Here is a 23,331-nt window from a genome sequence, read left to right as displayed (position 1 = left end):
GTAAGATATTTCTGTTTGTAATCTTATTGAATATACAGATCAGATTTGCTAAACCAAATCCGTTTGGTTAATTAATTATTTGATATATTCATAATTTTGTGCGCCTTGTATGTTTCAATGCAAGTTTTGGGGATTATTTTAAAAGATTATTAAAAAGTTTTTTTATAGAATAAATTGACATTTATTTGGGTCTCTCATGAATGTTGTTATATACACAGACTCTCCTGATGCTCCTAAGAACCTCCAGATTCCAAAATACGACAAGAGATCTTGTGACTTAACATGGGACAAGCCGGACTTCGATGGAGGAAATCCCATCTCAGGTTAGGAAAATTTGATCAAAAGAAGACAGTGTTATTCAGCTTGAAAAAACAACCAGAATATTATTTGAATTTGATCTTTGGTAACAAAAGTCTGATCTCAACAAGACACAATGGTTTACAGCTAAAAATAAGAAATGTTTCCAGGGTTCTATGCTGTTTTCTTCTTGTCGAGTTCATATTCATGTTCGTCTGATATTTTGCAGGCTATGTTGTGGAGAAGAGAAGCAGGGGAGGTGACTGGGTTCCTGTGAACAGCTTCCCAGTCAAAGACACCAACTTCACTGTAATGGGTCTTCAGGAGGGGACAGTTGTAGAGTTCAGAGTGGCAGCAGTCAATGACGGAGGACCAGGCAAATTCAGCAAGGCAACACCCCCACACCAAGTCAGGGACCAAGTCTGTAAGCAAATATCTGATACAATTTACTCAATTCTAATTGTCCGTAATGTTTTTTAGACTTAAAATGTATAAACAGATAAAGTCTTGCTACAACTGAATGAATTTATATCTCACTATAGATTTGAAACAAGAAATTATTTTAAGCATACCAGTACATGTACATTGCGTTAAATATTAGCAATTATTTAGATATTTGGTGAAATATTTCATGATCAATGAACGATTATTCATAGTCCCTGCTGGAGCCCCAGGACAGCCGAATGTGGAAAAGATCACCAAGGATTCTGTGGACCTTTCCTGGCAGAAACCAGTCAAAGATGGCGGCAAGAAACCGTCTGCTTACATCATCGAAAAGAAATCCAAGGGAGGCAACTGGGAGCAGTGTAAAGAGGTTTCCGGAAATGAGCTGATGTGCACTATTCCTAACCTGAAGGAGAAGGACGAAGTGCAGTTCCGTGTCATCGCAGTCAACGATGCTGGTCCCGGTGAACCAAGCAGACCTACCAGCATGATCACTGTGGAGGAACAACCAGGTAGACTCTGCTAAAGAACATCTAGTTTGTTGAAGAATGTCTAGTTGACTAGTTGTTTTTAGACTTTGATTTATTTTGAGAAGAAGGAAAGGACCTGATTGGAACACTTGTTTAATATCTTATAAAGTAATGCATGAGTCTTATATTAATTAAGTTTCTGGAGCAGTCTCCAAAATTTATTTTCTTTTTCTATTTTCAAAATTCCTTTTAATTTAGTTTTGAATTAACCTTGGTATTTTGGTTTTACAAATAAATATCGGTATTGCTCATAAAATTTATCTATTTTTTAGCACGTCCAAACCTGAACATGTCCAATGTAAAAGACATCAATGTCAAAGCTGGACAAAACTTCCAGATCCAGGTTCCATTTAGCGGATTCCCTAAGCCAACAGCTGTCTGGATGAATGGAGTCAAAGAGATCGAGGATGACACTCGTGTCCATCTGAAAGTGGCTGAGGATCATGTGCTCCTTACAAACACCAAAGCCGAGAGAGGAGACGCAGGCCGATACAGACTCACCCTCAAAAACGCATCCGGACAGGACTCCGGATCTCTCAATGTCAATGTGTTGGGTAAATTACATTTGTAGAACTTATTTTTACTCTAATTCATTACTGTGAAAAAAAAAATTGCTTGTCCCTTGATTGTTGTAATAAAATTTTATATAGATGGAGTAATATTTTTAAGGTTTTACAACTGTTGGACTTTAATATTTCTGTGGAATCTCCAGTTCCTCTGAGACTGCAATAAAATTTAACTATAATTAATCTACAAAAACAATTAACCAGTGTTGACAGTACAGTAAAACAATGAATTACACTTTTAACGAAGCAAAATGACCCATCGATGGCACTTCATTATAAGCGTGTTTTACTGTAACTCAACTTTATTAGTAATAAGATTGTAAGATTTTGAAAACGTCATTGCTTTAAAGCTTTTTTGTGTACACACCAACAGATCGCCCAGGATCCCCCAAAGGACCTCTGACTGCTGTAGACATTATGGGTGAGGAACTGACACTCAAGTGGATCGCCCCCGAAGACAACGGCGGAGAAAAGATCAACAACTACATTGTAGAGAAGCGCAAGGCTGGAACCAAGAAATGGCAGAAGGTGTCCAGCTTTGTTAACACTCCGGAGTGTCTGGTGAAAAATCTGGAGCCTGGAACAGAGTACGAGTTTAGAGTGATGGCCGAAAACTCATTGGGAGTCAGTGATGCTCTGGAGTCCTCCGAACCCGTGCTGGCTAAACTACCTTATGGTGTGTAATAGTCGTCCATTAATTGAGATAATATTGAATTTTGTGGGGAAAACATATATTTAATAGAAATGAATTATATGTTTAAACAATTTAATTTCATGGCATGGATATATCAGAGTATTTGAGATATGAGGATAAAATATTTACATGTATATCAGAAGAGACAGTGGTTTTGAATTCCCATTGACTTATCATTAGTGTAGATATCGATTGTTTGGGATACTGAAGTTGAACTGTAATGTTATGTCGAACAAAAAGCATAGGAGTCTGTAATACTGATGGGTTTTTATCAACAGACAAACCTGGTGCACCCGGCACCCCGAAATGCTCAGCCTACACTCCCGATTCTATCACCCTGGAGTGGACTCCGCCCAAAAAAGATGGAGGCAACCCCATCAAAGGTTACCAGGTGGAGAAGAGAGAAGCGGGAGAGACTAAATGGACCAAGTAATTCATTATATAAATCATTGAAATTATCACTTATGATTCATAATTATTAATGCAACTGTCAGTTTGAAATGGCTTAATGTTTGATACAAAATAAAATTACAGGAAAAAATTCACAGGCTGGGATAGATATTATGGGTTGCAGAATTCTTTAAAATGTATCCCAAAATCTGCATTGATTCTTTTTTCAGGGCCAACTTTGCTGATATTTTTGACAATGAGTTCACAGTCAAAGGTCTAACTGAGGGCAAGGAATACGAGTTCCGAGTGGCAGCCATTAATAACGCGGGGTTGGGAGAATTTGCAGAAACTTCAGAGGCCATTAAAGCACAGCAACCTCCAGGTAAGTGTTAATGGAGGGGTAAGTGACCTGCTATGAATCCTCACAATAAATCAGGTGCCTGGAAAGATATTTCAATCTGTTTGAAATAGGTTCTGTTTAAGGAGACATGGTGTTAATTAAAATAGTGTTATTAACTGTAATCTCCGATTCATTGGGCAACATATTCAATGTTTTATTTTGATAGTTAGGTCCATAGCTTAATAACAATGATTTGAACAATATGTTCTAAGGATTTCTGTTGTTTCGAACTAATGTACATGTACATGTATTGTACTTTTGCAGTTGCTCCTAAAGTCAGTCCCAACTTCATTCCAAGAGACATCACTGTCAAGAAAGGGGAAGAGTTCAAGATTGTTATTCCTTATGATGGCAATCCCATACCTAAAGCAGACTGGACTGTGGTAAGTCATGCTTCAGACATTGATTTTCAGGGAATATGTACCTTTGAAAAAGTAACAACTGAAGAGAGACTGAAGCTATTACTTGTATTAACGTCACAACTTTTATTTCAATAGGGTGGAAGACCTCTGTCACAGGGTGGTCGTGTGAGTTTTGAGAACACCCCCACAGAAATCAAGCTGTTCAACAAGGCAGCAGAAAAGTCTGATTCAGGCAAATACAGTGTACATTTGTCCAATGAAAAGGGCAACGACACTGCCACCATCAATGTCAATGTTGTTGGTAAGTTGTTTCTTTCTATGTAGTGTTTTGTGCTAATAAGATCGTGGTTGTCATAGAATTTGGTGACTTTTTTTTATTTTACTCTTTGATACATGTACTGATTTGTATCTGATTTCAATCACAGACTCTCCTGACAAGCCGGAGGGACCTCTGGAAGTAGGAAACATCACCCCCGACTCCTGTGTTCTTACCTGGAACGCTCCCAAAGTCAGTGTCATGCTTTATTTTGCAATGTTAATGTTTCACAGTGTTGCAATTGGGAAAAATTTATCTGAAAAAAAACACAGGAAAAACCACAGGAAAAAAATTTTGATTCACATTTGATAAGCACTAAAAACTTTATATTTTTTTTATTAAGAATAATTCACTGGTTGTACAGTTCATTAACTCTGCTTTTCTTAAACTAGCATGTTAAGTATTTGTGATGTTTGTGACAGGAGGATGGTGGAAGCCCAATTTCCAACTATGTTGTGGAGAAGATGGACACCCGCACAGGTGCCTGGGAACCAGTCAGCAAGTTTGTGCGGGGCACCAACTACGAGGTGATGGGCCTGGCTGAGGGCCATGAGTACAAGTTTAGAGTCTCCGCAGAGAACCAGTTTGGAAGGAGTGAACCGCTGGAGACTTACCTTCCAATCGTTGCACAGCATCCTTACAGTAAGTGAAAATTTGTTTCCCAAATTCTCTCAATGGTTTGTACGATCAGATTTTGTCAAAATGCCATTCGATTCCAATAGGGTTTTTTTGGCCAAGATCTTACTGATACAATATTTGAAGCAGTCTTACTGAGTAATTACAAGTAAACATCTAAGTATTCAAATTAATGCATTACAGCTCAACCCGATGCCCCTGGCCATGTCAGCGTTATGGACATCGATGAATCGGCCGTCACCCTGTCCTGGTCTAAGCCGCGGAATGACGGCGGTAAGAAGATTGTGGGGTATGTGGTGGAGTACAAGGATCCCACCACGGGACGCTGGAAGGAGGCCAACGACTTCCCTATTGATGAGTGTGTTTATCAGGGTAAGACTCTATTCAATGTTAAAATGCAACACTGATAAACTTCGTGATGCCAGTTTTCCATAGGTAATTAAGATTTCAGCATTAATATACCTTGTAGGTCATGTTTCTTACAGAAATCTACTTTCAATTAAAAAAAGATTTCCAAATAATTAATGATTATTGAAATATCCTGTGACATTTTTATTTTCAGTTATCATTCTTATTAAGTTGTTTGATCAAATTGCCATGGTTTTACAGTGAAAGGCTTGAAGAAGGACAAGCCATATGATTTCCGAGTGAGAGCCAAAAACATGGCAGGTCTGAGTGAACCAAGTGAGGTGGTTGGTCCTATTACACCTAAACCAAAATACAGTAAGTAGGAAATGATGATTTCATTCTCTGAAAAAGTATAAATGTTGGCCTTTGATTAAAATTGTTAGTTTCTAGGCTTACAAATAAATGATTACTGTTTCAGCTAAGTCAAGTCCACCTGGCGTACCAGAGGCTGTCAACATTGGAAAGACGTACGCTGATCTAAAGTGGGAGCCACCCAAGCATGACGGAGGAGCTAAAATCACAGGTAACAAGAGAAAGTAAAAAACAGATTAAATGATGATGATCATGATCATGATAAATATGATTAAAGCCACTATCAATGTGGTGGTGGTGGTGGTGATGGTGATGGTGATGGTGATGATGATGATGATGATGATGATGATGATGATGAAATAAATTAAATGATAATAAAAAAGATGATGGTGATGAAAGTGTTGATCTCAATGATGATGATGGTGATGAAGAAATGCTGGAGATGATGATTGTGTAAATGATAATGACATTTTGTTTACTTTGCAGGATACGTTGTGGAGAAGAGACCCAAGGGAGGAGAGACCTGGTCTCGGGTCAATGATTATCCCTGCACCGATCCTCTCTTCACTGTCACCAACCTTCCTGAGAACTCCGAGTGGGAGTTCCGAGTCATGGCTGTCAACGCTGCCGGAAACAGTGAACCTAGCTTGTGTTCACCATCCTACAAGATCAAGGAGAAAATCGGTACATGGTCATACACACAATAACTGATTCTTTATTCTGCGTCGATTTTTTAAAATTGATTCAAATATAATTCTATACTTCTTGCCATAGTTGGCTCTGCCCCAGAGTTCATCAAGAAGCCAGCGGACACCAAGGCACCACTGGGAGGAGAGGTTTCGTTCACTGCGGAGGTCCATGGCACTCCTTTCCCTACCTGTCAATGGTGAGGTTATTTACCGGTTTATGTCGCTGTTGAATTCAAATGAAAGTCTTAGTACTCCCTGTTTTAATTATATTTGATGGTTATTGAAAAGCATCTGAATTGTACCCAAATTGTCTATTATCGAACATTTGAATTAACATCATATTTCAAAATTTCTTTCTATAGATACATAGGATGAGAAATTCTTGTTATTTTTCATTTCGTAAAACAGATTAAGAGACGTTTTCAGATTTTTAATTCAATTTTATTAACATCTTTTTTTTTTAATATCCAGGTACAAGAATGGAGTTCCAGTTGGCAGTGGTGGCCGCATGAGAGTGATCAAGGAGGATGACGTCTTTATTTTCGTCATTAATGAAATTTATGATAAAGACGAGGGAGAATTTACCTGTGAAATTTCTAATACACTGGGAACCGAGAAAGCCACATGTCGCTTGCTGCTACAGAGTAAGTGATCATCAGTGTCTGTCTATGATAAAATATGAGTCAATGCAATAACAGCTGATGATCTACATATTAAATGCCAATATATTGTTGAGTTCTGAACTTTTATGGTACTTGTGGCATAACTAACCAGTTATATTCAATGAATTAATCTTGAAAGTGCTACTGATTTGATATTCTTAGCCTATCCCATAGACTAGCCACCAGTATATTGGACTTGTTTTAATTTAAAGGGATGAATTATGTATCATTGTACAATGCCCAAAAAATTCTCTCTTTTTATCATTCATTTTCCCTTCCTCCAGATCCACCTAAATTCGAGAAGGACATCAAGGACCAGAAAGTCGAGGTGGGAGAGCAGCTTAAGATAAAGATCCCGTACTCAGGAAGTGGGCCGTTCGACGTCAAACTCAAGAAGGATAACCGCGACGTGCCAGAGAGCAACCGCATCAAGATCACGCCATTTGATGACTACTTGATTTTGGTTATCAAAGGTAATTATTATTCCTTGTACATAAAGCAATAAAGTGTTTCAAGGAAAAGGTATAGATGAGCTGAGTCTGTAAATACATGTAGATAGATGTGTTTATGTGAGGTTCTGTGCCCTTTTCTGATTAAGGTTTGAATTAGCAGTTCTCTTGGGTTGTTAATTGTACACCAACATTTATTTCTTTCTGTAAGAGCCTTTCATGTATAAATGAGGAAGATGTATTTTTTGTTGATGAATCAAAGATATCAGAATCATGCTTTATTTACAGCACACGTACAATTTCTAATGCGTAGTTGACACATGCAAAAATCAGAATTTAAAAAAAATTTTCTCCATTGCTTTTGTAGACTGTACCGCAGATGACACAGGTAGATATCAGTTGGAGGCCAGTAATGCCTGCGGCAGTGCCAAGCTAGGATTTGGAGTTAATGTTGTCAGTAAGTATTTAGAATCTAAACATTTCTTGGAAGGGGAAAGGGAGGGGAGTTTTTTCAAGTATTGTTGGGATTTTGTTTAAATTGCAGGTTTCTAGAGTCATTTTGTCAGATAATGCTTGAAGCTCTCTGAGATTGCTTAGAGGTGTAGGGGTTGGAAAGGTTATTAATATGTTAGTGCTTCAAGAAGGCAATTCTTTTCTTATTGCAGATTTCTAGATGTTTACTGGTTTGACTTTCTTTAAACAGGTGCACCTTCACCACCCACTGGTCCACTGGGCATCAGTGACATCACAAAGAACTCATGTAGGTTGTCGTGGAAACCACCTAAGGAGACCGGCGGTGCAAAGATCTCCAGCTATGTCATTGAGCGCCAGGAAGTCGGCAAGCCTTACTGGGTCACCGTGTCCTCTCAATGCAAGGTCAACGTCAACCAAGATATTAGATTGTTATGTTATTTTGGTTTCATACTTTGGCCAATGATTCTTTGAATATAATATTTTATTTGAAATTGCAATTCATTAAATATTGAATTTCATGGATCAACTCATCAGAGGATTCCATTAAACTGGCATAATGAAATCAAAGTATTAGGCCAGATATTACATGTTATTACAAACTGGGATTAATTTTGGATGTTTTGAGGTTGATATCTCATGAACTACTAATGGCATATTTTGCTGTATAATATTTATTATTTAAAATATATCTTATATCCTTATCATCCTATTGGATAGCAAAAAATTTCTAAGCCAAACAATGTAAACATTCAAAACTCAAAAAAAAGATGAATAATATACCATGATATTGATCTTCAATATTCTGTATTATACTCCATTATAGGATACTCACCAAGATGTTCAAGGCCTGTTTGAGAACCAAAAATACTTGTTCAGAGTCATGGCTGTAAATGAACATGGACAGTCTGAACCCCTGCAAGCTGAGAATCCAATTGTAGCCAAAATGCCATTTGGTGAGTTCAACAAAACTCAAAATTTAAATTTTTTTTGTCAGAAAACAAGAACAGTTTTTAAGGTACATGTAGACATTGGTCATCTTTCGATTCAACGACCTGCATTATGAATCCTATTTTCAGATGCCCCCGACACTCCAGGCTTGCCCGAGGTTACTGAGGTGGGTGGGGACTTTGTCAGCCTGAAATGGGACAAACCCAAATCTGATGGTGGTGGAAGGATCAAGTCCTACTGGGTGGATAAACGTGAGCATGCAACAGAAAACTGGCACCGCGTCAACTTGACACCCTGCCTGACAAACATGATCAATATTCCCAACCTTATCGAGGATCGCAGATATGAATTCAGAGTGTTTGCTGAAAACGAGGCTGGAATGAGCAAACCATCTCTTGCTTCTAACAGCGTGAAGGTCAAAGATCCAAATGGTAGGCAACAGTACTAGTAAAAAAAATTTGATACCTATTTCCTACATGTATACTTCTAAACAAGAAAGAGAAGTTCTTGTTCCCTAGCTGTTTTGTTATTCATTTATTTTCATAGGGATGTCAAAACTAATTTATTTTTTGGTACACCATTTATATAACTTGAAACATTCCTGCATTATTTATTTTATGGTACATCATTAATGATTTAAAGGATGTTTAATAGTGCTGCATTATTGGGTATTTGTTGTGATGTCATTAAACATCCTTTGCAGCTGCTGTGGTGCCTGAGATCTCTCAGGGACTGCGAGACATCCAGACCGTTGCTGGTAAGACGGCTACCTTTGAGTTGGAGGTCTCTGGCAATCCCAAACCTGAGGTGCAATGGTAGGTCAAACATACTCAGAATTGCATTGAATTTATTCAGTCAATTTAACCACTTAGCAATCTTATTCTCATAAAGAATTAGATAATTGAAATTAAATCAGAATTTTTTTTTTTTATCCTTTTGGCATAATGATTGTATAATGTAAATGTACTTGATTTAGTAGTGATCTTATTACTGGTATAGACAGTTTTTTGTTTTCTAGTTCAAGTACACCCTAAAATACTATGTTTTGAAGTAATGCAGAATAAATAATAATATAGAATAGAATTTATATTTTTTCTTTGAACATAAACAAAAATCATTTGTTTTAGGTACAAGGGTTCCAGAGAAATTTTTGATGACCACAAGTTTGAGATCATCGAGGAAGGTAATCGCCATATACTGATTATCAAGGATGTGTTTGGAGAAGATGCTGACGAATACTCTGCTAAAGTCTTCAACAGGGGAGGATCCAAGGTTTCCAGAGCAAATCTGAACATCAGGGGTAAGGATACATGATTTTGAATATCAATTATACGAAAAAGAGGTTCCATTGCAAAAACTAATTGTTCTCTTACATCTTCTTTACAGCTCCACCCAAAATCAATGTACCATCTAGATTCAAGGAAGTCAGTACCTTTGAGAAGGGAGAACCTGTGGTCATCAAGATTCCATTCACTGGTAACCCCAAACCGACTGTTAAGTGGGTCAGAGATGGCGTGGAGATCAAGGGACGTAACTACGTCCAGGAAGTGACCGATCGCCATGCCATCCTGACCATTAAGGAGGCTACTAAAGAAGATGATGGTCCATACAGGCTGACTCTGGAGAATGAACTCGGAACTGACTCCGCTGTCATCAAGATCCAAATCAATGGTGAGCATTGCATCTTACTGGGCCTTTCTTATATAAAGGGGGTTTGTCATAAACACCTATTTATTATGTTTTAGGTTATTTTTTCTGCTTGTCCGAAAGATCTAAGATGTTGACTTAAGTATTGATAGAATAGAAATAGGAATTTTTCCTCTTCAATAATAAACCATTGAATTATCAAGATATGTATTATTATGAGTGTTTTGTGTTGTAGATCGTCCTGATCCTCCAAGATTCCCTGTGGTGGAGAACATCAGAAATGATTCTGTGGTTCTCTCCTGGAAGGCACCACTTAACGACGGTGGTAGCTTCATCACTGGTTATGATATTGAGAAGTGTGAACCACCAGCAACCAAATGGGTCCGTGTGGCCAACACTAGGTAGGTCTCCGGTGATTTGTATATGATTGAAATGTAAAACAAAGTGTCAAATAACTTTAGTTTATTCAATTATTTCACTAATAAGAAATTGAGAAAGTATAAATAATTAACAAGAAAAATTTCAATATAAGAGTGCTTAGCCCTTTCATCTCTTTTTCTGCATCTTTCTTATACACAATACATACTATTGAATCAGTTATTCTTATTTTGTGTAATAAAATATTATAATCTTTTTTTGTATAGAATGACCTTCCACAACATTCAGAGTTTGTCCTCTGGCAAGGAGTACCAGTTTAGAGTCATCGCTGAGAACTTCTATGGGAAGAGTGATCCCTGTGAACCAACCTCCACCATACAGACTGAGGAGTCCGAGGCCAGCAAGAGGAAGAAGCGTGAAGGTAGGGAACCAGTCAAAAAATAGCCAGTGAACCAGTAAATGTACAGCTATAAAATCAGTAATTTTAGTACATGTATATTTTTTGGTAAGTTTTATTTCTATTCTCTACCATATAACGCATAAGCTACAGTATGCATGGAATCTCTAGAGTATAGAGGGGTCCTAATTATAGATTTTTTCTCTTGACATTTATTAAGTCTGAAGGCAAGATAGTTAATAGTTTTGAATTTTGAACAATGTGAGAAGTAGTTTTAGTAGTTTAAAAAAAATTATGTGAAATCTCTACTTTTTTTTGTAGATGAATCAGGGAGAAAAGTCCGAGGAACATATGATGGCCCCAAGATCAATGACTATGATAAATTCTGTGAGTAAAGTTTTGGGTGTGATTGAAAGTTAAAGTTTGTGAAAGAGTGGATAGAGGGTTCACTGATTATCTTGTGTTTTATGTAGATGAGGACTTGTGGAAGAAGTATGTGCCTCAGCCAGTCCAAGTCAGAACTGACAACATCTACGACTATTATGACATTTTGGAGGAACTTGGCAGGTAATGCTCAAATGATGTACTATATGTGAATGAAACCTGTACAATGTATTAGTGATGGTATCCATAGTAAATGCTGGAAATCTTTAAGAGCACTAGAACATAAATATTTATTGTGTAATGTTAGAATTACGTAGACTTTTTAGCTGCTTTTGTTGCCTGATCCTATCAGTTCACTTTGATCTTTGATCATAGTTAACTACAGATTTCAAACCTTAATATCTTGAACATCATGGATATGTGAAATGAGTTAGAAGTCTAAACAACTGTCTCTTCATGTTTACTTATTTCTTTATCTTGAATTCGTGGATAGCATAAAGTGTCCCATCAAGCTGGAGATAAGAAAGTATTGTACGTAGAATTTCATATTGTCTGATGTTACAGTGGTGCCTTTGGAGTAGTCCATCGCTGTGTGGAGAAGGCTACCGGCCGGGTGTTTGTAGCCAAGTTCATCAACACTCCCTACCCCCTGGACAAGGCCACAGTCAAGAACGAGATCAACATCATGAACCAGCTCCATCATCCAAAACTCCTCCAACTCAAGGACGCTTTTGAGGACCGCCACGAGATGATCCTGGTCTTAGAATTGTGAGTGAAAGTGTAAACTTTGTACATTTGGATATGTGTTTTACTAGTGTATAGGCAGAAATATGTCCTGTACACAGTATACATGTATATCTTTATGAAACTTTATTAATAGAAACATATATATCGACTTGATAAACACATTTAGAAATCTGCTGAATCTTATTGAAAAATCAATTTCTGTAAAACTTTAAACAGGCTATGTTTACAACATTTTTTCAAAACTTATAGTGTAGATTCTATGGTGTTCAAATATCCGGATTTATTCTACCCTGCCTAGATTATGTTACATTATGTTAATTATGAGATGATTCTTTACTTTTAATGTGTTTGATTTCAGTTTGTCCGGAGGAGAGTTGTTTGATAGGATAGCTGCTGAGGATTACAAGATGACAGAGGCTGAGGTGATTAACTACCTGAGACAAGTGTGCGAAGGACTGAAACACATGCACGAACACAGCATCGTCCATCTCGATGTCAAGGTAAGACTTAGGTCACACAATCTAAGTAACAAGGTTACTGGTCACAAAATTAATGTACACAGGTATATAAACTGCTCTCCATGTTCTGAAAATGTCTTACGAAGAGTAAAAAAAATTCGGTAATTTAATACATATTTCAATATTATCTACCGAAAAAGAAGAGCATTTTTAAAGTACATTACTCTTTCTTATTGTAGCCTGAAAATGTGATGTGTGAAACCAAGAAATCTACAAACGTCAAGATGATAGACTTTGGTCTGGCCACCAAACTGAACCCTGATGAGATCGTCAAGGTGACAACAGCCACTGCAGAGTTTGCTGCCCCCGAGATCGTGGACTCGGAACCCATTGGATTCTACACAGACATGTGGGCGGTCGGAGTCCTGGCCTACGTTTTGTGAGTATCTTATATTATATCAGCCTTTAAAGAATGTGTGATGCAAAACTAAACCTTTAATACCATCCGCAGTGTTGAAGTGATCTTCATGGAAACAAAGATTTCAATTTCAATGTATGGCACTATTTATCGAAAAGTGATTTCAATTTCAATGTATGGCACAATTGATCGAATAGTAATTTCAATACACTATTTATTGAATAGTGACTTCAATTTTAATGTATGGCACTATTGATTGAATAGTGATTGCAATTTCAATGTACCGCACTATTTATCGAATAGTGATTGCAATTTCATTGTATGGCATTATTTATTGAACAGTGATTGCAATTTCAATGTTTTGTTGTACAGGTTGAGTGGGCTGTCCCCCTTCGCTGGAGAAGATGACCTGGAGACCCTACAGAACGTCGCCCGCTGTGACTGGGAGTTCGCTGAGGAGGCGTTCTCTCAGGTCTCTCCCGAGGCCAAGGACTTCATCAGACGACTCCTGATCAGGAGACCTCAGTAAGTCTACAGAGTAAATGATGTTGGTGTAAATTTGCTTTTAAAGTTTCATTAAAATTTTGAAAGCTTTATTACTTGATGCCATAATTTTTATTTGTTTTTCAACAGGGAGAGAATGACAGTTCATGATTGTTTGGATCATGCCTGGCTGAAGGTACAAAAGATCCTTCTATATTTTTTTTTGTTCGCTTTGTAGAATTACTTAACTCATGTCCAGTACTTATCATCTTAAAAATGCATTGTTCACTGTCATGTTGTATTACAGGGTGATCTGAGCAGCAGGACTACCAGGATCCCATCCAGTCGCTATGACAAGATCCGAGCCAGAATCAAGGAACGATATGTAAGTAACAATACATATTGGCGAAATCAGATAAATTATGATAAACGTTCCTTTGGAAATTATTATGAACAGAGTTTTCTTCATATTTAAATGATTCCTGATTTACAATGCATCGTTAGAAATGATTATACATGGGGTTTTTACCATACTGCACCTAGTACTGATTTACAACATATCTCTATAATACTTTACAGGGTGACTGGCCACAGCCACAGCCTGCCATCGGTCGCCTGGCCAACTTCAGCTCTCTCAGGAAACACCGTCCAAAGGAGTACTCCATCTACGACGCTTACTTTGGTAATCTTATTTACTGTGTTAATGACGTAGAATTTTTTTTTTACAGTTCTCAGACTTCAAATAGATGAAATTTATTAATTTGAACCAACATCAATACTGGGAATCTATTTAGTTACAAATACATGTATAAGAGAAATTATATTCTATTAAGCAAATACTAAATAGCAAGATAATAGATTTCTTGGATAAGGAGTGGATATCGATGATTTTTTTTATAGGATTCAATACTTAATGTATAGTTTACATATTAAATGGTATATATGTCTGATGATATTATTTTTATCTAACAGACCGTAAGGAGGCTGCTCCAAGGTTTATCAGACGTCCGAGAAATGTCTTGGTCGGAGAAGGCAACATTGCCAAGTTTGACTGCAGAATCATTGCTGCCTCTGCTCCTATTGTCACATGGTAAGTGTTATCCTAAGAAGAAACCATGGCTAGTTCCTTGTATACTCTTAGTTAATTTAAAAAAAAAAATGTTCAGGGACCAAGAAGCATAACGCTTTAGGACCATGAAAGTTGGATTTTATATTTGGTTTACCGGTACCTTAATATCATTTCTCTTGAGTAAAAGAGAAACTACAGAATATCTCAGTCTCATTTTTGCGATATGAATATACATGTACTGTGAAAATATGAGTAACAAAAATGAAGTACATAATTAAGTTTTATTGACCAAAGGCCTGCAGTTCTGAACTTTACTAATCTTAGGGTCCCATTGCATATTGGAAAGTTACAGTTATGTCCAGTTGTATATGACAATATGTAATTCTATGGAGTTTTGATTTGATTTTCAGGCACTTTGATGGAGGTGTCCTTACTCAGAGTGTCAAGTACATGCAGAAATACAGTGGAAGTGAGTACGAACTGAAGGTCAGTCGCTGTAAGAAGGAGGATGCCGGCACTTATCTCGTCATCGCCGAGAACTCATTTGGAAAGCGTGAAGAAAAGGCTTCCCTCAAAGTGGAACGTAAGAAATTTTTTGCATCAAAAAGCTGGGTTTTTCTGTAGACCGAGGTTGATTGTTTGTTGAGATACCGGTGTTATGTGTACTTTGAATATTTAGTGTTATTTTCTTGTTATTTCATTTTTATTTTACTTTGCAGCTGCTCCTAAGAGAGACATTACACTGAGCAGGGAAACAACACCAATGCGCCGGTATCTATCTGATAATAAATTCTATCAGTAGAAGTTTACTTATTGATTATGATGATACATTAAAACTTGTGTCAAAGCATGCTTCTTTCATGGATGATAAGTTCATGACCTTGTGTTACAGATCTAGACCACCCTCCGTGATGAGAGAAATAGAGAAACCCAAGGAGGAGCGCCCAGATTTCAACTTTGGTCTGCGTCCTCGTCTGATCCAAGCCGGACAGGAATTCAAACTCATCTGCTGTGTCCAGTGTACCCCAACACCCAAGGTAGGGAAAGACAGGGGTGATATATGTGTAGTTAATACTAAGGTTTTGAGTATCTTTCTATGTTGAGTGAGATGATTTATCAGTATAATTCTCTTTCATAGTTATTTTCTTCATTCATTCACTAGAAAAGATTTTGTAAATTTAAGTATAAAGCTTCAAAAGTCATGCTTTAAAATGGGGTCAGTTGCAACAAAAGTAAAATCCATGCCATATAAATGTTTTAAATATTTCCAAGTTTTTGCTGTAAATAAACATTTTATGATTTTTAGGTCACCTGGACTAAAGATGGCCGTGACATTACTCACAACGAGCACTACATGTGCCAGTATTCCAGTGGTGTGTGTACCATGGAGGTGCAGAGTGCACAGGTGTCCGACACAGGCACTTACACATGTATTGCTGTCAACGAGCTCGGAACAGAGGAAACATCCAGCTACGTTGTTGTAGAAGGTATGAATAAGGCACAATACACAAATTAGATAAGTGACTCCATTTCTCAAACTGTAAAGTTGTCTCTGTTTACTATTGTGTTTTGATAATTGGGAAAAACAGAAAAACTGTAGATTCCTTCATGATAAATTGCAAGGAATTCATATCAGCATAAAATTGCAAAAGCTACCCTTGCAGATTCTAAAATCTTTGTAGTTGGATACTATATTGCATATTTATAACAAAAGTTTAAGTGCTTGCGATTTTATGTTCTCATTATTTCACACAAAACGGCTGGATTGCGGAATTAAGAACTCTTGTAAAATAAGGAATCTTCAGTACCATGGATGCTGTTTTAAACATAATGCTATATCATTCATATCATTTTGTGTAAAAAAAAAAAATAATAAGAGAATACATTACAGACTTTAGAATTAGTATAGTTAAAGGGTTATTTTCATTCAACAGGATCGGACAAAAAAGGTATTTTGACAGTATTATATTCACAGATGGTAGTCTTTGTAGTGGAATTCATCAACACTAGTTATACAATGTAGCACTTTAGTACCTTTGTATATTTATATTACCTGAATATAAATCCAACCATTATAATGACTTCAATAGTCACAGTAATACATCAAACTACACTTATAGTTATTCACAGGTAGATGAGATACATATGTAGGCTTAGTCCTTTGTACTATGATTAAAAAAAACCAATTAATACATGTATTTATATCTCTAGAAATATATTTTATGTTTTTGTGCTGTGACAGAACCATTAACAAGTTCTATATAAGATATTGTCCATGTTTTATGTAGAGAAGTAGAGGACAGAAGAGTAGATGTGGATTTAAAGTTACATGTAATACATGAATTAAGACTGTGTGTGTGGTGTGCTGTATGTTATTTAATGTTATATTCAAATGTTATTTACTATGAATATGTTTCTGTTTGTCTTATAAGTATTTGTTTATTCATACAATAATACATTTTTATAGTGCATGTATGTATGAGGTGTTGGTTAATTGCAAACTGTTGCATTCAGATCGAGCTCACGAAGGAGTTGACTTGAGAAAGAGTGCTAAATCCCGCAGTGTACGCCAGACTAAATCTGGGTACAGCAGTCGGTACGAGGACTCCAGCTACAACGAATCTTCCTACTCCTCCTCCTCCAAAACCAGTCGCTCCTCTAGGAAGTACACCGAGGAGACAGTCGAGGAGAGCTCCTACTCCTCCAGGCGCTCAGATAGAAAGAGTAAGCAACGAAAAATTTACATTTTTTGGAAGTTAATGCCTTAATGAATTTTGCAACGAGATATATATGATGGAAGCAATGATTTTTGCAACCAGATCTTGAGAAAAAGAATAAAGTTTTTGGTACTTTTTCACATTTTGTTATTCCATATACTTTTGAAACTTTAAAATATTTCAAAAGTTATATAAAACAGATAGTGTATTCATAATAGTAATTTAATCAAAACATAAGTTAACAATAATTTAAAGTTTTTCTATATTAGGAAAATTAATTGTGTTTGTCTTAAAACGTATGCAAAAATTGAACTTTTATATGTTTACAGCAGTATTAATGTATTCTTTATGTACTCATTGTATTAGTTACCCAGATAGTACATAGTAAGTTTGACGTTTCAGTAAATTTATTAATTTTTTTTAACAATTAAACAGAGAGAGAGGAGCCACAGGAAGTTGCCCCAGAATTCACACAGAACCTGTCCCCAGAAATCCTGAGGGAGGGGGATCGTCTGAAACTGACCTGCTCTGTCAAAGGAACCCCCGACCCTGATGTAGAATGGTACTTCAACGGACAGGTACGAATGTGTGCTATAAAAGTCATCTGTAAGAGTCATTATAAATATGTTTCCAATGTTGGGTCTATTCCTCTGTTTAGTAAAAAACAATTTTAATATTGGACAAAAATGATTAAACATAAAAGTAATTTTATACTTTTGATACTTTTATCCAGTTGTTGAAGAGTGACAGCCATGTCAAAATCCGATGCATTGCCGGTAGCTGCTCCCTGGAGATCAGCGAAGTCACTGTTGACGACGACGGTTCCTACACATGTAAAGCTATTAACTCCGCTGGTGTAGCATCTACTAAAACTAGTGTACAAGTCACTGGTGAGTACTGCATTCTCCCTTCTATACCTTCTGAGTCCTCTCTTGTTGATGACTGATCCAATTCCACCATGAATCAGGCCTGGTGTTGATTGAACCATAATCCAGTTTTATTGTACGTGAATTACCTTTGAATTTTACTTCCAGCCAAGCCACAACAGAAGCTTGCCGACCCTCCCCGCTTTATTACCCACCCCCTAGGTCTTAGGTTAAATGATGGTGACGCTGCCACGTTAGAATGTCAGATTTCAGGTACACCACAAATCTAAGATCACAAAAGTTCTCATGAAGAAAGGTAGAATAACGGATCTTTCAAAATTGGCTGATGTATTCTTTAAATCCCACACAAATTCCCGCTTTGAAGAAATTTTTGATCACAATTCAATTACTCTATATTCAGACTGTCAGAACATTTTAGGTGAAAAATTCAATATTGTTTATAAAAAATATAATATCAAATATATAAGTTGTAATTTGTCCTCTTACAAAGTACATGTATAATTAACAGTTTACAAAAATATGTTTCATGTGTTATCCTACCTTTATTCTGACCAATCCTTTGATATTTTTTTAATCAACATTATTTTAACTGAATTGTTATGAAGCCCCACCTTTGAAAATCTGTTTTCCTTTCCTGTTTTGAGTCCCAACTATGTTCCAGTCCTAATTTTCCGTGTTTTTAATTCAAAGTGGTTTCCCTTTTAAAAATTTAAAACAACCCATCTGGGTCAATCAGGAATTCAGGCAAGGAAATTAGGTACTCAAAATGGTGAGGAAAATGGTAGCAGTCTAAATATTATATTACTCAGTGGTAAGTGTGGACCGTTTTTAGGCTCGCCTGAGGTCAAGTGGTACAAAGGTAGAGAACAGATCACCGATAGCGAGGACTTCCGTTACGAGAATGACGGAGACACGTACAGACTGGTGATCGCCGAGGTCTTCCCCGAGGACAGTGGGATGTACAAATGTGTGGCTGAAAACGAGGCTGGTACCGCCTCCAGCAGCTTCACTGTTTTCGTAGAAGGTACTATAGCGAAGATGTAGTTGTATTGCCATGTAATTTGTCTGAGGGAGGAAAAGATTGTCGAGGTGCTGTGTAATTTATCAACAGGGAGAAAAAGATATATCTTGTAACATTTTTCTACAGGTGACAAATGGGAATATCGCACAATATTTTCTGTTTATATCCTTATTTTTGGCCTTGTGCATGCAATATACCTTGAATATCCCCCCTTTTTTTGGTCCTATGGTACATGTATTCTATTTTTAATATGTATTGAGGGAAGTTCTTAAATATACATGTACATGTATATGCTATATATAATGTGCCTAAATTTAAATGTTACAAATCAATACCTACAGTAAATGTTATATATTTTCTAATATTACGACATTTTATTTTTATTTGATGACAATGCTAAGTAAATAGGTCTCAAATGACCCTTTTTGACCTTTCTGTAATATTTGCCTTTCTCTCCCTTTCTCCTACAGGGAAGTCAGGTAATATACATGGCTGGGTGCTGTGATGTTTGATCAACACTATTCATACCTATATATGCACCTACTCTTTTGCTATTTGCAAGTGTTTTCAAAGTTTTCTCTCTTCTTAGAAAAAGAAAAATGATCTATGGTTTTCAACACAATATCTGTGACAATTTTGTTCCCCCAACCCTCCTAAAATAATTCATAAATTAGTAGACCATCTACTTGTTGAAAATTGTTTAAAGGAAGCATGTAGCAGAAATTTCAGCTAGGATGAATGATTATAGTAAAAAAGAATTTTGATTTTCAAACAAACCCTATAGTCTGTGTAAATTGGAAATATTTGAACACCCCACCACCACCTCCTGTGAATGAAGTGACTCCCCCTCTATTTGTGAAATGTCTTGTTTGTTTTTCATCATGTAGAATACGAGAATGAATTTGGCATCAGCAGTTGTAGATATTCATTATAAATGTATGTTCAAGGGGGGCATGGTAAAAACCTCTGCAAAAATAATATGAAAAGATATGCAACTCAAAAACAAAAAGCTAATTGTTCTATGTAAAATTGTTGGAAATTGGGAGCAGTGTTTTGTCTTACTGCCATACAAGCATTGTTGTTAATGTCTTGGGATAAATTTGAACATGACAGATTTATATGTACATGTGCATTCCGAATGATTGACACATTTGTTTCTTATAATTTGCAATCTTAACAAATGTTTTTTTACTTTGACTTTAACATTTTTTAAACTTTTGATTTACATTTCAGTGCCTGAAGAACCCCAGAGTCCCCAGTTTAACAAATTTCCCCAATCTAGAACCGTAGATGAAGGATCTCCCTTCAAAGCTACCTGTGCTTTAGATGATGTTGAAACAGGTAGGTCATACATCTTTTTACTCTTTTACTTCTATGCTTGTCTTATTATCTCCCCGTATTAGGATTTTAGGAGAACACTTTTTTGGTTTATTTCATTTGCATCATTTCTAATTTTACTATTAGCTTTGTTACATTTTGCTCAGGAATATTTCACTTTAATCAATATTTTTATCATAACAACAAAAAAATTGAAATTATGGATTTTTCATGAAATAATATCTTGATGAATCAGTCATAATTGAAACTGAACAAAATTTTAATAACTTATTCCAGTCATGTGGACCAAGGATGGTCGGGAAATTGAAGACACTGGCAGATTCAACTTCAGTCAAGATGGCAACTCTTTCACTTTTGAGATTCCTGCAGCTCTGGCCACAGACTCGGGTGTCTACTGCGCCAAGGCTACAAGCAGCAAGGGGAAGGCAGAGTGGCAGTTCACACTCGATGTGCGAGTAAGTTCCTCTCCCTGTGCAGATATTGACGTGCTACAGCTGATCAAGTCCATGCAGGTGAGAGGTCAAGGGTCACAGACAGGTAGCTTTGTAACCTGTGGTTTCAAGGTCACTGGTGTATAGATATAAACCATTTCTTCATCACATCCTTCCAAAATTATGAAAAGGTTTATTAGATAAGTATTGAGGGTTCATTAATTTTGAGAAGTTTGACTCAGTTTTTAATTTGATGTGATGAGGAATGGTCTGTCTATATATACTCAATATTGAAAGCCTTAAAACCACTGTCTAACGAAAACATAGCTTAGTTTATTTACAGTCATTGCTCTAGGTAGATCCTTTAATTTAAAAAAAGAAAATGATGCTAATATATATTGCAATCCTATGTGCTGATATTTCTGAATTATATTCATTTTATTTGCAACTAATTTGTCAATTCCTACTAGTTATATCTGCCTTTGGTTGACAGTTGAACATGTATAGTAGATTAGACCGTGTATTTATATATTTATACTTCACATTGCATTGTATATTTGAAATTATAAGGGAAAAATGAAAACACACTATTTATTGTATTAAATTACATTGTATTCATTAAGAGCTTTATATAAATTAGTGCCAACGTAATATAGTCTGTCTGACCTTTAACCTCTTGTCTTTGCATGAACTTATTGTGAAATTGTCAGTGTGAAATATAACCGCAGTAAGTAAGTATACTTGTAACATTTGTTTCATGTTTTTGGAGAAAGATTGAGAATCTTATTTTGAAGAAAAAGTATTTGATAATTCCTGAAATGTTGATAGATATATATAATTTTATATATATATATACATGTACTTTTAAAAAATTGTGCAAGATTTAAAAAAAAAATTATCAATGAATCATAAAACTTTTTTTTCATTGATTATTTTTGGTTGTTTTACAGCAATGAAGATCTATATAGCCATCATCACAACTAATTTAAGTCTTGTCCACTTGATTTCATGGTGACCATCCATGTATGAACTAGTTTACTGTCCTATGCTGGGGAACCAGTTTATAGACAATTCAACACCGACACGATTTTGCAAATATCGGCTGCAGCAGCCCTTTACGAAAACTTGGCTTGTTTTGTGTTGCATTGGAGATTTTCAAACTAATCATACCTGATGGCTTTGCATCAGAAGTTCACAGGCAGATGAATAAGAGTTGATAAATGTGGATTGTTATTCTCATAAACTGTGTTTTTTTGTGTATGTATTTATTATTATACAGATTAAATTTTTAATATATTTAAATTATTTTGTTGATAATGTGCAACCACCATTCATGTCTTTCATTACTGGTTTGAAGAGATTAACTATATTTTAATTGTATATTTTTTATTTATAAAACAAAAAGTAGAATATTTTTTTGTGTTTTTTTGACGTACAGTTGTAGAAATGCACAGAAATCGTAGGGATTAATATCATTGTGTGAGAAATGAAACTATTTTGAATGAACTGACATGTGATTCTTCAAAGGAAAAAAAAGTCACCAATACAATTATAGCTCTTGATGTTCTTAATTGCTTAGAGTGATGTGCTAACTCAGCTAGAATCCTGTACAGTAGTAGCCAAGTGCACAGTAAATCTTGTAGACATAAAAAGACCGAAAGTAGAGAGTTGTTGTTGCCCCCAGATACTTAACACCTTAACACCTGTAGTTTGCTGTTGTATTTGGTCTACATGTATCAGGATCCTGGCCCCAATCTCCCATCCCTTGCTTTGTATTCCATGACAAAATGTTCACATATATTAAAGCTGTTTTCCACAATCTGTAACTTGTGTCTTTTTTTTTCATAGACTCGAAGATATAGGCTGCTGTATACAGGGAAATATTCGCCCCTGTTTTATTTTCGCCCTTTTTGTCTGCGGGTGAATGTAAGACTGGGCGAATTTCAATGTTTCAATTTATTTCTCTTTAAACATACTGTGTCTAGGCGAATTTAAGGCGAGGCGAAATTGTTTGAAATTGTAGAAGGGCGAAAATTACATGGGGCGAAAATAGCCCCGTATACAGTATTAAACATGTATAAAGAGGTTGTAAGCCAGTGAATAATGAACTCGAATCTTTGAGAGTATCATTCACACTTCAGTGGCGTCGGAAGCAAATTGAAAGAGGGGGGGGGGGAGGGCTAGACTAATCCTCAGAAATCTTGACAAGAAAAAAGAAAGAAACCTACAGCTGTAATTCCCAAAATCATGAAAATCCTAATGGGGGGGACTATACCTAATGTTCCAAAAATTCTTACCTGCCAAACCAAATTTTTTCCCCTATCATTATATTCCTAATCCGTGGTGGTGGTGGGGGGGGGGGGGGGGGGGTATATATAT

The 23,331-nt window shown here is 36.3% G+C and overlaps 1 protein-coding gene across 15 annotated transcripts in view; it reads left to right on the top strand.

Annotated features, from left to right (window-relative positions):
* The window catches only part of LOC128182264 (twitchin-like), a 73,923-nt gene extending 51,150 nt beyond the window's left edge, over positions 1 to 22,773 (top strand). For 14 of the 15 annotated variants that reach the window (XM_052851261.1, XM_052851884.1, XM_052851804.1 and 11 more), the window contains 49 exons: positions 219 to 323; positions 527 to 721; positions 954 to 1,253; positions 1,544 to 1,825; positions 2,211 to 2,513; positions 2,810 to 2,960; positions 3,152 to 3,303; positions 3,586 to 3,704; positions 3,819 to 3,984; positions 4,109 to 4,191; positions 4,422 to 4,641; positions 4,819 to 5,007; positions 5,245 to 5,358; positions 5,462 to 5,566; positions 5,842 to 6,039; positions 6,130 to 6,241; positions 6,516 to 6,688; positions 6,991 to 7,179; positions 7,523 to 7,612; positions 7,859 to 8,031; positions 8,453 to 8,582; positions 8,706 to 9,008; positions 9,281 to 9,392; positions 9,705 to 9,877; positions 9,964 to 10,248; positions 10,460 to 10,625; positions 10,869 to 11,023; positions 11,321 to 11,386; positions 11,473 to 11,566; positions 11,948 to 12,151; positions 12,489 to 12,630; positions 12,828 to 13,027; positions 13,379 to 13,531; positions 13,640 to 13,685; positions 13,797 to 13,874; positions 14,069 to 14,171; positions 14,462 to 14,579; positions 14,969 to 15,141; positions 15,278 to 15,329; positions 15,451 to 15,595; positions 15,865 to 16,045; positions 17,073 to 17,282; positions 17,711 to 17,853; positions 18,009 to 18,165; positions 18,310 to 18,414; positions 18,995 to 19,186; positions 20,417 to 20,524; positions 20,798 to 21,033; positions 21,903 to 22,773. In XM_052851261.1, the coding sequence (XP_052707221.1) occupies positions 219 to 323; positions 527 to 721; positions 954 to 1,253; positions 1,544 to 1,825; positions 2,211 to 2,513; positions 2,810 to 2,960; positions 3,152 to 3,303; positions 3,586 to 3,704; positions 3,819 to 3,984; positions 4,109 to 4,191; positions 4,422 to 4,641; positions 4,819 to 5,007; positions 5,245 to 5,358; positions 5,462 to 5,566; positions 5,842 to 6,039; positions 6,130 to 6,241; positions 6,516 to 6,688; positions 6,991 to 7,179; positions 7,523 to 7,612; positions 7,859 to 8,031; positions 8,453 to 8,582; positions 8,706 to 9,008; positions 9,281 to 9,392; positions 9,705 to 9,877; positions 9,964 to 10,248; positions 10,460 to 10,625; positions 10,869 to 11,023; positions 11,321 to 11,386; positions 11,473 to 11,566; positions 11,948 to 12,151; positions 12,489 to 12,630; positions 12,828 to 13,027; positions 13,379 to 13,531; positions 13,640 to 13,685; positions 13,797 to 13,874; positions 14,069 to 14,171; positions 14,462 to 14,579; positions 14,969 to 15,141; positions 15,278 to 15,329; positions 15,451 to 15,595; positions 15,865 to 16,045; positions 17,073 to 17,282; positions 17,711 to 17,853; positions 18,009 to 18,165; positions 18,310 to 18,414; positions 18,995 to 19,186; positions 20,417 to 20,524; positions 20,798 to 21,033; positions 21,903 to 21,908 (7,655 nt within the window). In that variant the 3' untranslated portion in view covers positions 21,909 to 22,773. The remainder of the gene's footprint in view (positions 1 to 218; positions 324 to 526; positions 722 to 953; positions 1,254 to 1,543; positions 1,826 to 2,210; positions 2,514 to 2,809; positions 2,961 to 3,151; positions 3,304 to 3,585; positions 3,705 to 3,818; positions 3,985 to 4,108; positions 4,192 to 4,421; positions 4,642 to 4,818; positions 5,008 to 5,244; positions 5,359 to 5,461; positions 5,567 to 5,841; positions 6,040 to 6,129; positions 6,242 to 6,515; positions 6,689 to 6,990; positions 7,180 to 7,522; positions 7,613 to 7,858; positions 8,032 to 8,452; positions 8,583 to 8,705; positions 9,009 to 9,280; positions 9,393 to 9,704; positions 9,878 to 9,963; positions 10,249 to 10,459; positions 10,626 to 10,868; positions 11,024 to 11,320; positions 11,387 to 11,472; positions 11,567 to 11,947; positions 12,152 to 12,488; positions 12,631 to 12,827; positions 13,028 to 13,378; positions 13,532 to 13,639; positions 13,686 to 13,796; positions 13,875 to 14,068; positions 14,172 to 14,461; positions 14,580 to 14,968; positions 15,142 to 15,277; positions 15,330 to 15,450; positions 15,596 to 15,864; positions 16,046 to 17,072; positions 17,283 to 17,710; positions 17,854 to 18,008; positions 18,166 to 18,309; positions 18,415 to 18,994; positions 19,187 to 20,416; positions 20,525 to 20,797; positions 21,034 to 21,902) is intronic. The other variant, XM_052851533.1, reaches the window with a different exon arrangement.
* Positions 22,774 to 23,331: the final 558 nt, after the last annotated feature.

Source organism: Crassostrea angulata, chromosome 1 (genome assembly GCF_025612915.1).
Source record: "Crassostrea angulata isolate pt1a10 chromosome 1, ASM2561291v2, whole genome shotgun sequence".
In the NCBI taxonomy this organism is placed as follows: Eukaryota; Metazoa; Mollusca; class Bivalvia; order Ostreida; family Ostreidae; genus Magallana; species Magallana angulata.
The sequence above is the reverse complement of the archived record's forward strand: the minus strand, read 5'-3'. Positions and strand labels throughout refer to the sequence as shown.